This window comes from Triturus cristatus, chromosome 7 (assembly GCF_964204655.1).
Source record: "Triturus cristatus chromosome 7, aTriCri1.1, whole genome shotgun sequence".
NCBI lineage: Eukaryota > Metazoa > Chordata > Amphibia > Caudata > Salamandridae > Triturus > Triturus cristatus.
Genome location: NC_140590.1, coordinates 1,514,071,035 through 1,514,087,679, shown reverse-complemented (window position 1 = coordinate 1,514,087,679; position 16,645 = coordinate 1,514,071,035). Strand labels below are relative to the sequence as shown.

The 16,645-nt window shown below is 44.1% G+C and overlaps 1 protein-coding gene across 1 annotated transcript in view; it reads right to left on the bottom strand.

Annotated features, from left to right (window-relative positions):
* Window positions 1-15,542, bottom strand: part of TFAP2C (transcription factor AP-2 gamma) — a 48,095-nt gene extending 32,553 nt beyond the window's left edge. Inside the window, exon 1 of the mRNA XM_085619279.1 lies at window positions 15,389-15,542. Within this exon, the coding sequence (XP_085475405.1) occupies window positions 15,389-15,418 (30 nt within the window). The 5' untranslated portion in view covers window positions 15,419-15,542. The remainder of the gene's footprint in view (window positions 1-15,388) is intronic.
* Window positions 15,543-16,645: the final 1,103 nt, after the last annotated feature.

The following is a 16,645-nucleotide window of genomic DNA, read 5'->3' as shown; positions in this document are numbered from 1 at the left end:
AGATCACTCAAAAGAATACAATTTTTCCTCACGTTTAAAAATAAATACACATAAATGGATGATTTCCGGACTATACTCATCTAAACATGGGAAACTGGGAGCCTTCTTCATAACGAGTCGTACCCAGGGCCACTAGAATTATGCGGCAGGGGAGGACCAAATTATGCGACAGTGTTACACCATCTAGATCTCCTTATTCAATTATGGTTGACTAACATGCAGCAAGCAAAGGCAAATTATGCAGCCTGATGCGCATTTTTTGATATACTAGTTCAATATTTTGTCATTTTTACACATGGTAACACTGGGAAAAGATATCACCTTATTGATGTAGTGTGGTATTAATCACACTCTAAAAACAAGGGACCAGAGGAAAAAAGCCTTCCCAAGTTCTCCCTCAAAAATGTCTAACCACACACAAAGAAGAGAAGGCCTTTCAATTCAGTAAGTATTTGATAGTCTGTGTTCGGAGAAAACCCTTAGGGTTTTTAAAACTGCCCTCACCCACTAGATAGTGTCATGCTTCATCATAGGGCGATCCTACAACCTGCTGCAGGCCAACATACAGGGTGCAGCGCAAAAATATATTTTTTTTCAAAAACTCTAGGGATCCATTTATGCAGAGGGAGTAATTTTAGTTAAAACTATCTAGTAGGGTACCCTCTATATTACTTTATTCTTGGGTCCTTCCTGATAGGGTTACAAAATGTAGATTGCGGGTGTGTACTAAGGGAATTAGCATCCCAGTCACCCTCTCTGCTTCACTGCGACAGGTTTATTGCAAATTTTTTTTTAGCTCATTGCGGTCTATGGCATTTCTCAGGATATAGAGGCTGTATTTTACCACTTAACTATTTATTTTCCAATTGAAGATTATACTGTATACTTAACTGTCCTGTTATAGCAACATATCGGTAAATTCCCAAGTTTCATATATTCACTCCCGTAATCAGGGAGACAGTGGGACTTCGTCCTAATGTCACACATACTTCAAGGGTCGATCGTCGCCCAGTCGGACCTCTCTTCTCCCTGTGCCGGCTGGCACAGGGAAAAGAGGTCCGACTGGGCGACAATCAATCCTTGAAGTAGCTGGGAGGTAAAGTGCCGGAGCCATATGGAATGAAGAAGAGAGGGTGACAGGGATGCTAATGCTCCATTTACACCCACAATATCCATTTTTTAACCCCATCAGGTAGCACCCAAGAATAAAGTAATTTAGAAAGTACCCTACTAGTAGTTTTAACTAAAATTACTGCCTCTGCATAAATGGATCCCTAGAGGTTTGAAAAATATATATTTTTTGCGCTCCACCCTGTATGTTGGCCTGCAGCAGGGTGTAGGCGTGGACCTATGATGAAGCATGCCACTATCTAGTGGGTGAGGGCAGTATTAAAAACCCTGAAGGTTTTTTTTTTTCACTCCTGTTTTCTCGGTTTGTCACAGTTTCTATATTTTTCTGTAGCTCATTCTTTCTCCTTTTTCAGTCTTTGCATTCATGTTGAGCACGGTGATGGAAAATAAATCCTAGCCCTCAAAGACAACAGTCGGTGCCCACCACCTGTACAAATTAAGCAGTGAGGTGAAAATATGGCAGAAGAGGGAGATTTCCAGCGTTTACCTAAAGATCTTACATGTTTGCCAACTCATATGGGCACCAAGGGCAAATTCCACAGAGAAGCAACCAAAGCAAAACATGTGCCCCCAACTGAAAACAAAAATAAATATTTAATAAGCACGATCCGCCATTACCCAAAGTCACTCAGACTATCTGTCTGACTCTTCTAAAATGCTTTTACCATTCACTTAGTGTTTCCTCCCCTCATGTACAACACCTTGTTGCTCCTGACTAGGTGTGCACTAAACTAGAATCTTTACACACACGTGTTTACGTGCAACGTGGCTGTGGCCTTCTTTCTGAGGGTTTTCCTGAACGTCATTAGACAAATCTTCTATCTGTGGTCATTTTAGACGAGTGCCATAAGTCCGTCAGCCACACCGTTTGTATTTCTCTGAAATATGCTGGAAAGCAAAAGACTGCAATTCCCAGGTGCATTTTTTTAAATATCTGTCTGTATATATCCATATTTATTTTTCGTCCATCTTATTAGTATTTATCCATATTTAATTTGTGTTTTGCGAATAAAAGGAGCTGTAAAATGGTATATTATCCTATTTAACTAGAACGGGCACTCGTACATGGATGCCTGTCAAATTTTAGTAAATTAAGTAGCTCACAGGTACCTTTTAGCGTTATACTACAAATATAGGTTACCACATGACTTTCTAAGGAAACTCACCCTGTTTAACTCTCCATGCTGACTATTTGCCCAGCTGTTGGCTGGAATTCATTAAAGACAGCATGGAGAGTCTCACAAAATGCACCATTTTCAGTACTTTTCCACTCTTAAAAATAAATACAGCCAGGAAACCCATGGTTTTCGGTCTGTATTTATCTGTGAAAATCAGTAAAAAACTGGAACCTTTATAAATAAATAATGGTAGTCCTATTGTGGCATTTCAGGGGGGCATCATGCATTTCGTTTTTGGCTTTCACTTAACAAATCCATGCCTTCTGTAACCCAACATCTTTATTTACGTCATCCGAAAGAACTCAATTAATGCATATGAGAATTTATACAAAAAAAGTCCAGGAATGGCTACATGGTATCCCCCAACCCGAATGTGCAAATATGTGTGGCATAAGTAAAACGGCACTGCTGCCTCTTGGAGCCCGATCTGCATTATCTAAAATACTTAAATGAGTTCAGATTATCTCTAAATAATTGGGTCTTCTGACAATTTCAGAATTATTTCGACAACGTGGGGTTAGGTGACCTGTAAACAGGGCCACTGGAAGTATGCAATTGTGCGGCCTCAGTGATTTCTTGTATAATTATATATTTGCTGCATTTGCCACATAATCCTTCACCTGCAACAGAACTTGCAGATTTCAACAACACAAAAAGAGTTTCTATCTCAAACAGTTAAAAAGTTAACAAAAATGCAGCAACACGTGTTACCCCGCAGTCGCAGGCCCTTCGCAAGGGTGGACTGGTCACCTTGCTGTTGCTTTTTTCCATATTTGGGTATTAAACTGCTAGTAACCAGGTTCAACCAATGTTCAGACCGTATTACCAAGTTTAAAAATGACAAAATAATGAAATAATTCAATTACATAATGTGCGCGTCATTATTATGACATGATTTGGCTTTTCTTGCCGCATAATTTGGCCCTCTCCTAACAACTCCAGTGGCTGGGCCTGTAAATGAACAGTGAACAAAAACAAGTTACACGTACAAATTATTTTAAAAATATGCAGCATGTATATTCTAACTCATGGGGAGAGTTGAAAAATATGGATACTCCCCTAAAACAAGATTTAGAGTGTTTCTGCACCACGACAGCTCCTGTACATATGCTGGGTTGTGGCAAGTGGTGTCCCAAAGCACCCTCCCACTCAAAACCAGACAATGACAGCCAGAAGGTTACACTGCATGTTTTCATCACTGGTCGTTATTATAGCCTTATAGCCCGCCGTAGCGGGCTATATCGGCTGTTAATGGCCCGCTGCAGCGTTAAAGGCCCGAGCCGAAGGCGAGGGACTTTAACAACAGCAGCGGGCCATTAACAGCGGTATAGCCCTGCTACGAAGGGCTATAAGGCTATTAGAACATTCTGCCACTAGAGGGCAGAATGTTCTACCAAAACAAAGCCCTTCAGGGAGCGCGAGGGGATTGAAATCCCCTCAGGCTCCCTGAAGTCTTTGTTCACAGCCAGAGCTGTGAACAAAGACACATTGGAATGTTGGTGCTCCGGGCTTATACCGGCCAGTATTAGCCCGGAGCGCTCCATTGTCTTCAATGGAGCTTCCAACGTTCCGATGTTCTAATATTAATTAAATAACAGTTCAAGACATATCATTGCACTGATCTCCCATTTTCTTAGGCACACATTATTAAAACCATATTCGAACTTTTCTCTACAATATTAGAGAGTATTGGTGGGGGCTTCGTTATATAGACTAAGACCGAACACCACAATTTCATTCCACCCCATCACATAGAAACTACCTGCGTGTCAACTTCTAGGAGACAGTCGTGGACCATAGCTCAAAATTGGGGGGGTGGGGGGGAATTTGTGGCCTAGACAGGCCTCATTACCCACATTTCACATGTAAGCAACAGGTCCTACACCTTCCTAGCGAGGTAGTTAATCACAGTGCCCCAACCATTTTGGCTCACCAGAGGCAAGATCCTTCAATTAATTTTATCGCTCTCTCCAGAAGGCCAGGGCAAGTCACTCTGGGTGACCCTGTAGGGGGGAAATATTCTTGTGTGGGGAGTTTGTAGGACTTGCCATGCCTCTGTATTATAATGGTAATGCCGCTTCAAGAATTCTTAGTGCCCTAGGAGAGGCACTTTTTGCCATTCCACCTTCAGACTTCTGTTTTTGTGGACCTGTGTAGCAGCAGCTGCAATTCCAGTTGGTGTGTCACAACACCTCCATCACCCTCCCTGACTGGCCTTTATGGATAATCATCACTTTATACCGCTGAGTGTTTGATGGGAATATTTGATGTCTATTTGTAGTTCCGCAGGGGTGGGATTGTTGGATTGAGATGTAGTGCAGGACACGTTGCTTTAGCTACTGACTGCACTCCAAAGTGTAGGACCTCGAATAAACTATAATGTTGTTCAAATTATATAACAACCAAGGCTACACAGAAGGTGCACCTGACAAATTATTAGCCACTTGGTTTACTAATGGCATTGTTTTCAGAACGGAGTTGGCATGAATGTTTCCAAGATCATGTTTGAAAACTATCACTTCTAATAAAGGCCTCAATACATTGCTATAATCTGATCTACTAAAGAAGCACGCCGATGCAGGTTACTAAAATACACTTTTTTGAAGTTTGCACAGAGTTTATGTTTTTAAATGTTTCGTGCAAGATGTCTTGAAAACTAAAGGTGTTCTTAGAGATACATTATCTAGGACACGTTCTTTGCTTCTTTACCATTACTTTAGGTTATGTTTAAATAATGCGTGCCTGTTTAATTGCTTTCTGAATGGTCCTGCTCTGTCAAGTGAACAGTAGCCAATTGCTGCTTTTCACCAGAGGGCCGCATGTGGCCCTTGGGCCGCTCTTTGAGTATCCCTGCTCTAAGGAATAAGCCTGGGTCGCTACAGAGTCAGATATTTTTAAAAAAATAAAATGGGTGTTTAAGTCCATCCTTAAGGGGTGAACTTTCGGCACCGAACCCACATACATGATTTTTTTTTTTGTTCTTTTGCATAGGGCAACGCATCAACAAGCCAAGCTGACTCGCCACAACCAGGAAGGAGTTTCCTTCTCAAACATACCTCCAGGTCATTTCTAGTCACTGTCAAGCAGAGGTGGAGCAAATTGCTGGATAGTTCTGCCAGGGAAGAGTGTGGATAAATTTAATAGCCAGCAATGGGAGTATGAGGCTCGAGTTCTTATCTGTTTTTCTGGGCTGGACCCAGCCGTGTAATCCTGGACGGCCTACTGCAGCAGCTTGTGGTATAAGCAATTCACTTTTTTTTTTTTTTTCCTCAACTCTTTCGGCAATTAGGATTAGATGGAACATTCTTGGTGCTACCCAAATACTGTATATTTCTATATTTTCAATAAAAAGCATATTTTCAAATACTGCAGCGGAAGAATAAAAGGATTAACCAAAATACAAAGAATTATTGTCATTTAGAAAAACACCACAGACTGAAAAATTATATGGAAACAATGGAGAATAGCACATCCCAAAAAATATCATACACAGTTCCTAAAAGGTCACCTCAGCAACACATGGGTTTGTGTGGTCACAAATGAAACGACAGAAAGTACCAAGTAGCTGCAATGTTTTTTATGCAAGTCTGTACAGTGCTTCACCATGAAAACATGTTTTCTTGGCAAATTAACGCTAAGTGGCAGTGACCATATACTTCTAGATCTATTAATTAAGCAGCTGGATCCACAGATTGATAGGAGTTACGAAAAGCAATTAAAGTACACAAGACAGAGGTGATGTAGTAATTGAAGAGAAGAGTCTTAATAAGTATTGATACCAATTTACAGGTTTGACTTTGTTGTTCCACAACAGCCCTGGATGCAAACTCATAATTCATGGGACTGTTATTCCCTGCAATTATTTTCCATTTTGACTCAATTAGTCTAATTCTGGTGGCTGCCTAAGAAAGGCATAGACCATATGACAACAAACCCAATCCGGGGGGCGGTGCTTGGGGTCAGGGGGTAACTCCGTTCTTTTAAAACCCCAAAACAACTTTATTTTAGGTGTCTCCTGCCTAAAATCTCTTCTTCTTCAATGCAAGACAATGGAGAAAAATCAGTTCCCACGTTTTTTCCCCCCCAAAACCTCCCTTTAGCCAGGCTCAAAATGTTGGCATGTATGATTACCTACAGGCCGGCAGAGATAGGGTGGTTCAGTGATAATCTCCAGCGAAAATCCCTTTCGTCCTCAGCTGTGTCAGGACCTCTGCCTTACTTAAGGGGTATTTCTATCGAGAATTTTGTTTGGAATCACCCCCACTGGATTGATTCAGGTGCAGTATCCTTCGCTCTAGCGGGCTCCCATGACCATTAGGTGGGCCCACACACTTGTATAGGAGAGGAGTAATTTGATTGCGGCCCTGGTGAAATACAGATTGACCCTCCTGGCAACATAGGCACGAAACAACTCGACCCCACCTTATTCCTCACATTTTAGCTAGCAGGGTACATTGTGACCTCAGGATACCACCTTTATTTTTATTGTGTCGAGGGGCCACTACCCCATAAATATCTCCTTGGTTCCCTTAGACTCTTTAACTTCTGTCACCACCCTAGTTTTGAAACTCCCTCGCATGCACTCATCCAAAATCGTCTATGGATTATAAGATCTACGATAAACAGCCCACAGGCATGTCAAGCATTGCAGCACCAGCTTGACGAGGAGCGCCCTACGATGAAGCAGGACACCCTACCGGGTGTGAGAGGTCACCAAGATCCGACCACTCGGATCTTCTTGGTCGGTCCTTCGATACCATCTAGCTATGGGCTCAATTTTCCCTTCAAAGGAACTTCTCCAGTTGAAGTGTTTAGGCATGGATAATTAGACTTTTTTTCAGTAAAACATTTTCCAGGGGTGATTCACATTCTGTTATTAATCAATGAACCCCGTCAAATAGTTACCCAATTTTGTGGAGCAATGTAATTTTGGCCCTCAATGAACAATCTGCACAACTTTTTTAAAAAAATAAGTAAATACTTGATGCAGCCGTAATAATATTTTGGTTTAGAGACAGATACAAATCCATTCGGTAGGACATCAGTACAATGGTCATCATAGCACTTCCATTAGCTTTTTTTTTTTAATCTTGTATGAACATAAAAATAAAACCTAAAAGGTTCCCTCGAATATCCGTCATGTATCATCATACAAATGACAACCTCGTTTTGGGGACTGTTGCGTGGAGTTACTTTTACGAAACCAGCGCCTGACGGCCCCTTTCGTCAGACACACAAACGCACTTCGCCGCGCTCTTCGCTGCAATTTCATTGGGCCCTGAAACCACTACTAGGACTTACGCAAAGCCTCCCCTGCCTGCCAGAGTACAAGGGAAGGTGTTTCTTTTCATACAGGTGCCCATTCAGAGCAGCCCTATTACAGCCCCATAAACTGCGGGGCGCCCCCTAATCCGCATTAGCATTTCTGGTGGGGCCCACGAAGGACTACTGTCCCTAGATAGAAGCCCTTTGAAATGCACACATAGGTGATCTGCTGGTTGTCCCCCCGGGGCGCTTAGAAGGCAGACAGACGTCCCAAGGGGGCCTGGCGTCACTACGGCGGGCAGCGTCGGGTCATCCAAAGCCAATAGCAGCGGGCTCCAATGCGCGCGCCTTAAAGAGGATCCCTGCATGTCAATGGGGCCCCACAGGCCGCCTTTTTGTTGCAGCCAACTTCAGCCCTATTATGAGACGAACCCTGTTATCTGCTCTGCATTCTCATAATGGCAACTGTTGGGTTTTCTTTTTCATCCTGTGAAGGAAACAGTAAACAAACCAGGGAGGAGGAGAGGTCTTCAATGGGGCTTTTGCTTTTTAAAGGGCTTGGCTCCAGCTCAGGAGACGCACGTCTGCACTGCGGTGTTTAATACTAGATTTCTCATTGTGATGGTGAGGAGGTATCTTGCATTTTCTTTATTACTGTAGACCGACCGTGCTGCTTTGCAGCTTCAAAACAAATAAAGATCTATATATTTTTTTTTAAAGAACGAAAGTGTGCATTATGTCTACCTATATTTATTTTTCTGCAAATGGGGCGGAGTGGGTGATTTAGTGCTAAACACATTTCAGTTTGCACTGCCCACGCAATGCGTGTAATCGGACCCAAAGTAAGCCTAGAAGAAACGACAGCAAGATAGAACATGGAGTTATTTAAAAATGCAAAATAATAAAGAACAAAATGGTGTTGTAACATGTTTCAGGAAATCCGAGACTAAACTCCAAGCCTATTCCACCCTACTTTTCGTATGGAAGTAAACCGCCTATTTAGGCGCAGGAACTTTTGAAAAGTTTGTGACTTGCATTTTTTTGTATACAGGGAGTTATTAAGCAATAACGTGTGAAAAACGCACTCCATTTGATAATTTTGGGGCAAATGATTGGACAAGAGTTTTACATAGCAAGTAGATTAGCGTGTATAACCTTACATTCGTTTATGAAAACTTGCAAAACATGGAGGTGTTTGGATTTTTTTTAGGAGGCGTGAATTTACCACACGGTGGAAGTTAACTGCCTTGCAGCAAATTAAAATACTGTAAACCGCTTAGCAGTGTACACAACATCGAATCGTATCCTACCTATGGCGTGTTTAATATGCCTTTCCCCACAAATAGGCCCCAGGAGTCCCTATTCCCACATTTAGAGCTCGTTTAACCAGAGGCTTGTATAACTTCCCGAGTGGTGGTGAGGTTTATATTGTTGCCAGAACTCTTTAAAGTGGGTTGACTGACTATTTCCTCCCCGACATATGTTGTGTTTCCTAGAACTGGCAATAAAGCGGCTTATACTATGAAGCTCTGTGGACTAATTCACGCCACTAACCTGTTTAATAATGTATTTATTGCACAGATAACGCCGGGAAAGGGCGTGGGGGTTGTGCCCCGGTGTTTATAGCTGATGCACAGAGCGGTTTATAACCGCTACAGAGTTCGTATCACCTTTGATGTGGCGTCCCTGATCGCAACACAAGGAACCACGGAGTCGCACATTTCTAGCATGGCAGGGGCTGAACTCTGGATTTATTATATAAAAGAGGTTGTGGGTTGATGTATGTACCAAACGTCCATCTGCAAGACGTTTTTACGAGAGAAGAGAGTTCAATAAACCGGTTCTGAAAGGCTAAAAATTGCAAGTTCGGTATTTTTCAAGGTTATGATTTTGTAATTCGCTCGTGAAGGCCCGTTTATCCACACATCTTCGTGTACCTAGAAAATGCAAATATGAGTTTCTCACATTTTATAGACAATTGATTGGTTACTTTACTCAAAGCGCCCGTGTCATATAAGCACTTTGAATCGCTGTTCCACCTGAAAATAATTTGCTCCGGTGTCCAAGTCCAGGCCTGCTATTAATTTGCCAGCATTCTGCGTTTTTTCAAGAAGAACGTCTGCCTTGGACATGCGAAAATGTAACTTTCCAACCGCTTTTAGAAAGGGGTTTGGTAGTTCCATAAGACCATTACCTATGGAGGTTTTTTTTTTAGGATTTCAAGCACGTAGAGGTCGTTGCAGGAAAAATGATTCGTGGGTTCAGCTGCTGCCACATGTTCGAATCCCGAAAAGACCCAGTCGTCCTCAAGGTGACGATAAACCGGTCATAGATAATCTTTAACGAGTGTTAATTACAGTGCATCAAATCCCTTAGCGCGTTATGAAAAGACCAGGTATCCTACAAAGTAACCCGTTTAAAGAAATGTATATGCTTAAAAGGGTTGCGCAGCTCTCAAAAAGATTTACATTTTCCTTTCCAAATATAAAAAGGTAGAAAAGCCGATTTCCCTTAACAGCCACAAGCGATTTTTCTTGCTGCCGTTTTAAGGTGACGTGCTCACCGGAAGGAGTTGTGCGGCTATACAAATGGCATTTTTGCCGAGACATTATTTCAGGAGAACGCTCCTTGCAGCGGGTTTAATGAAGAATTTACACTATAAATCGCTCGTAGCACCGCTGCTGCGCGCTGGAAGCCGCGCTGCCCCACACACCCCTCCAAGGAGGCAGGTTTGCATTCGGCGCACTGTGTACACGGTCCTACCATCACCGGCCCCGGGGGTGTTTTTATAAGAGCATTCCAGCGGGCAGGGCTCTTGAGAGAATAAAGCGCTGTTTAATCCCAACACCCTCATAATAATCCTTTATTAGACTACACACAAAGCGGGAGCGACAGGCTACACAACACAAGAAGGCGTCAGACTCCAGAAACGGATTCGATAAACTCATTTTCTGTTACTTTTAAACCGCGTTTCACTTCCAGATGGAGGTGCAATGGCCTACATCGACGAGTCCTCCGAGGAATACTGTGGGGGTATATTTTGGCAACTAAACGCACCTGTCAATGTTTATTAATAGCAGCCGACTGTGATTTAATTCAATTTATTTTGGCAGGGGCGCTTCGTACACCGCCCAAAAAGCCCCACGTGCCGCACCGCTTAAAAAAAAAAAAGTGTATGTCTTAAAAGACCCTCCCCGGGCGCAAGTGAAATGTGAATGCGAAGAGGAGTTGTGGTCACCGAATGCATGATATTAAATTACGAAAAGTTTGTATCTGTGAATAGCAGACACAACCCCGGCATTTAATTATAGTGTTGAGGATTTCTGCGGGTTTGCACCCGGAAATACGGAAGATTAACGTTGGCAAAAATCGGCTCAAAAGTACTATGATTATATAAATAAATTATATTGTAGCCCCCCACTCGTAATATAATTTAGTTATACAACACCAAGGTCACACGCTGCTCAGCCGCGGCGCTCACTGGCCTGGTTTTCGCAGCTAAATTCCATATGGTCTAGGCAGCCCAGGTTGTAACGTTCACAAAGAGTTGCATTGCGCTCCGTGGCCATTATTTGGCATCTTAGCGCCTAGTTCAACCTCCTTCAGACCAGTGAGCTCATTTTTAAAGCCCCATATACCAAGTACCAACTGGATGAGCCCTCAAAAGAATATCCAGTGACAAGTATGGACCGCATTTCATCCGCCTTTTAACTTGCCTTGGAGGGAGTGATCACGTAAAGGAACAAATACACAAAAACACCTCTAAAAGCAGGACTCCTGCTTCTGACAGGAGAAGGGGCTCCATGACAAACTCTCACCTTTGCAGATGTATATATGGTCACCGCAGAGCACAAAGTAACCAAATTGAGTGGTCATAGCAACTTTTGTCGAATTATGCAGAGGAAACACACCGTTGTACCTCTCACGCTAATGACGCGCACAGTGCGTGGAGCGGAACACTGGGAAATCACGAAGCAAAGACGACCGCCCTGCAAAAGAACCGATTTCCCCACCCTCGACCCCAAAAACAGAACCGTGTAATGATCAATTCTCTGATAGAAGTGCGCCTTCTGCACTATTTCTTCAAAGATGCCGTCCCTTGGGCCCAACCACTAGGCCTTGGCACAGCCCCATCACAACAATAATGAAGTTATAAATACATACGCGTATGCCCGTCAGCTCCACTGTGTGATAAGGGGAGATGGGTATACGTGGAACTCTGTGCCATAGCGCCAAGACGGCCTACCTGGAGTTGTTGGCACGTGATATTCAACCAAGTGATATAAGGTGAGTGCTTCGGAAATGGCCCAAGAACCCCGTAGACCGCATTATAGGCTGGGCCACTGCATCTATGAGATTTCCCCATAGTTATGACCTTGCCACATAATCCAGAATTTGCAGATTCAACGAGAAAATTGTTTTTAGCTCAAACGGATCAAACGTTACTAAAAACCCGCAGCACATGTTGCGGCTCAGTGACCGGTCACTGCACTTTACTGTGGGGACCGCTCTTCCTCTTGCCGAATGTCGCATTTAGGTGTTAAAATACTAACGAGGTGCGGACTCTGCCTAGTGTTAACATTGTAAGAAATAACACGAATGTTGTAATATACTTTGACAATACAAATGTCGCATTACTCCGCACAATGAGTCTTTCCTCGCCACATAATTTAGCTAACCCTGCTGCATGATTCATCTGGCTCTGGTTATAGGCCCTCAAATCCGCATGTACAAAAGTTGGCTTCATTGGTTAAAAAAATATAATTCAGGGGTAAATTGTTAGTTCACCGATTAAGTTTTAAACCCTCTGCTGTTTGCTCAATGCAGCTGTTAGGCCAAGATCTCCTTTGAGTGCTTTACACTATAGCAAATTGTAGACAGCGACTGCCCCCCCCCCCCCCCTACACACGAGCTAATTGCACCCTACCATCCTCTGAGAAATCTCGGGACTGGGAAAACATGTGGTGTCCCATCTCCCCCTCAATCTTCAATCCATTGTTTGGGGGGGGGGGGGGCGTACTGGAGTGCTAAAAGCTCACATTTGGAAGGTATTTCATTCCATCTGAAGATGTCCATGGCCACTGGAATCACGCATCTCTGCAGCCTAGGCGTTTTCCACACAATAATAGATATGTGGCACCTGTCACATAATGCACATTCAGCTGTATGTTTTTTGCAGCTCGCAGCAACAACAACAAAATTCAAGCTCAAAGGGATCACTAGTTAAGAAAACAACTGCACGCATGGTGCAATGCAGAGGCAAAAACGTGCCGCAGACAGCATTTTCTTGCCACATAATTTAGTCAACTGTGAACCATAAGGTGGCCTTCCGCGGAAGAGCGACCTAAAAAGGCAGACTGATCCTAAAAAAAAAGCAGAGTGAATAGCTCGCAGACCCCGATTTGGTAGCTAAACCAACATCAAAACATCAGTCTCTCCGGCCTACTGGGGCCTGGTGCCACCCGCTGCGCCGCCGAGGGGTCATTCCACTGGTCCTAAATGTTCCAAATCTTGATATGTTCAAAATTAAAATTAAAGACCTTTGTACTATAGCGCCCCTCCTCCTTTGGAGGTGGGGCTTAGAGACTACTTGTGATGTATAGCGCCCTCCAGAACAGGTGAACCCACCCTTCTGCACAGGTAAAGTGCATTGAGACTATATACGGCGATTGTGATTCTGGGCGCTTTCGTTATTCCAGCAAAAGTAGGGTTGAAATACAAGTTTGGGCTAATTTGATCAACCGTTCATGCTCCCCCCTCAAATCATCTATCTATCTATACATGAAAAAAGAACAAGGAACCCTGGGTTTTGTGTGTGTGTACACATATACATAGATATATACGTACATAAACACACCTGTGCTCGTCGTTAGGGGGAGGGGGGTCGGTTCCTCTATCTGCCATTTGGAAATGCGCCCTCTCTGCGAGATGCCTCCCGCACAACGCCAAACACCCTCATTGTCACAGTCCGTTTATCCGATGCTGTCTCAGATAAGGGCTTGTGCAGCCGGGCGAGTAATTGTAGAAATCAGCGCACGGCCGGGACAGAGAGTCCCCGATCAGGTTCCCGTGCATGGGGGATTGAACACGGGGCTAGTCCCCGTCTCTGTCGGGCTGCGTGTCTGGGCTGCAATGATTCACCCATCCCTGGGGCTTCTATTTACGAGCAGCCCGGCCCCCTAGGGAGGGATCCATGCCTGTGGCTCAAAGAGGCCTGCAAACGACTCCCGCGTAATGTGCGGAAGACAACTGTGGAGGGAAACGACGACAACTCGCACCTATCGTGGAACATAAGCTAGTCAGACAGGAGGGGCGTCTATCGGTGCAGGTATGCAGGACCTCCGAGAAGAGTGCAACACCTGAGAGTGTTAGCATGCTCACAGGTCCTCTGGGCACTTAGTTATGACACCCTTGTATTTATCTAGGGACAGACCCACGCAATTGTTTTTGGCCTTTCGAAGTCCTGTACAGAGTATATTTTTAGTCCAGTGGCAGGTACTTGAGACTTCTTTCATACTGTAACATTTATATAGCGCTTCCCTCCTCTATGCAGCGACGAAGCGCTCAAATGGCGAATTTGCTTGTTAATTTCTATCTGCCATTGCAGCGCCTCGGCATCAAGCATGTCCACGCCACCTGAAAGCAAGTCACTCTCGTTCCGGCTTGCAAGTGCCCGTTTCTCGGCGCTTTTAACCTCAGCCGCACTTTTCTGAACCCTGCTGGGAGCTCATTAATTGACTGCCGATGCGGTACACCATGCGATGCTCGCGGGGCCGAATTGCAACAAGTGAGGCCTCTCAGCGCTGTACAACAAGCTGCTCTGTATTATACAGAGCGTTCGGGGCGTTCATAGACAAAAAACGATCCAAGCAGTATTGTACGCCGTTTACACGGGCACTAGATTACCACCTCGGGGACTGACAGGACGGACACCCGCATAACTTTGAAGGTCTCCTGGTTACTAGAGGGACTGGACCGAAGGTGTCCCGACTATCTGTTCCGGCGCTATTTTACCGCCAGGCTGCCCGGACTAATTGCACGAGCACTGGGTTACCGCCACGGGGACTGAGGTAAACGCATGGGACTAGATTACTTCACAGAGGGGTGGACAATTGGTACTGGGTTACTTCCTGGTGGAGTGGAGTAAGTTACCGCCGCAGGGATTGAAATAAATACACGGCACTACCGGAACCGGATTACTTCCAAGGGAACGGGGTTACTTTCCGAGGAGCTGGGCCGAAGGCATCTGGACTCTCTGCAGGAGGCGGCTTCACCGCCGCAGGGACGGGGCTTCCACTGGCACCCGTGTTACCTTCTCCGCCTGAGGGACGTAGTTACAAACTATCCTTAGCTGAACTGGTACCAAGCACTGGGGTACAGGTTACCTCCAGGGCCACTTGGACACAGACTGTTACCGCCCAGTTATTACATCAGTTACGAGGCTGACATCACGGTAAGGGAATTAGCTCCGGGACCTTTTAAGGCTGCTAGATGACTTTACACCCACACCTGGACACTATGCTGGCCCTCCTGGTATTTCTTTTAACAAATCAGTGCACTCTGGGAATTGTAGTCTGTTTCAATTAAAGCAACTGAACTAACGCACGTGAAATAATTGTGAGAAAAAAAAAGTTGAGTATCGGATGCCTCCTAGGCCACAGACAGGACCTGCCGTCCCTGCACGCCTCCACGGCCCTTGTGGCACAAAATTACGGTATTACCGCCACTGCCGCGGGTCCCTTCTCACTCCCTGGAAGTTGGAAACTCTCGGGCGCTGGGAGAGTAGCCTGGGGTACGCATTTAAAGGCACATACCTGCCATTCGGTCCTCCCCAGTAGCGCCATGGTTTTCAGGTGTTGGGGGCTGTTTTTTCCCTCCAGCTGCTGCCTCTTTAACTGCGCCCTAAGTCAGAGAGACACACCTGGACTACTGGCTGCCTGGGGCTTGGCGCATGCGCATTGCGGGATGCGAGGTGGTTCACCTGATGAGGTGAAGCACTGCCCCGCCCCCTCCTCCACCGCCCCCCGCCTGCTCCGGAGAAGGCCTGATGTCACTGCAGATCCCAGCCCGGCTGAGCTGGGGTTCTCGGCAGAAGTGCGTGGTGTTCACACGTACAAGTGCAATGCAGTCAGACACCACAAGCACCACGAACACGCACTTAAAAGACATAAAAAACAAAATACAGTTGCAACACAGGCATATTCACAACATATGGACACAATACTCGGGAAGACTACATGTGTACAGTTACAACAAAAAGCATACCTACAGAGTCACACATACATTAAAAGGGATGTATTTAGGCATGGAAAACTCATGCACAGACAATAAACATTGTTACACAAAGCACAGACAATCATACATACAATATAGAAAATCACACAAAAGGCACCTAGGCATAAAAACATGCCTGGATAGGCAAAATGCAATCATACGTACATAAGAAGGCACAAAGAAGGCACCATGGACAATTACATACCTATCAAAGCATACGTGCATACTTAGAAATAAATAAATAAATAACAAATGCAAAAGATGCATATAGAACTAGAAACATACCTATAAGACCGTGATTAAATAAAGGCATACAAATAAAGGCAAGAAAATGCATCCTTCACAAATACAGGAAAGAAAACCCCTAAACATAGAGACGGGAAAAAATAGATACACTGGTACGAAAAACGAATACCTGCAAAAAAGCAGTCATATTAAAATCGTGCCATAACATATATTGACAGTCAGACCTAAACACCTACAGGAGATCAAAAATGCATAGAGCATGCATAATTAAAAATACGCATAAGTTGAAAAATACATTTATAAACGATGGGGCCAACAATATATATTGAATAATAGACAAAGTCATAAATAGAAAAGAATGCACACCTTAAAAATAAACATTAAAAAAAATAAACTAAATGTACATAAATGGAAAACATGTACCCAAAACTATTTGTAAAAGCAAGGACGTATGAAAAATATACATAAATAAAATTCATATAATCGCATACGAACAATACATAAAATAATTTTGCAGGTGTCCCTTTACAGCGAACATTAATTGTACATAA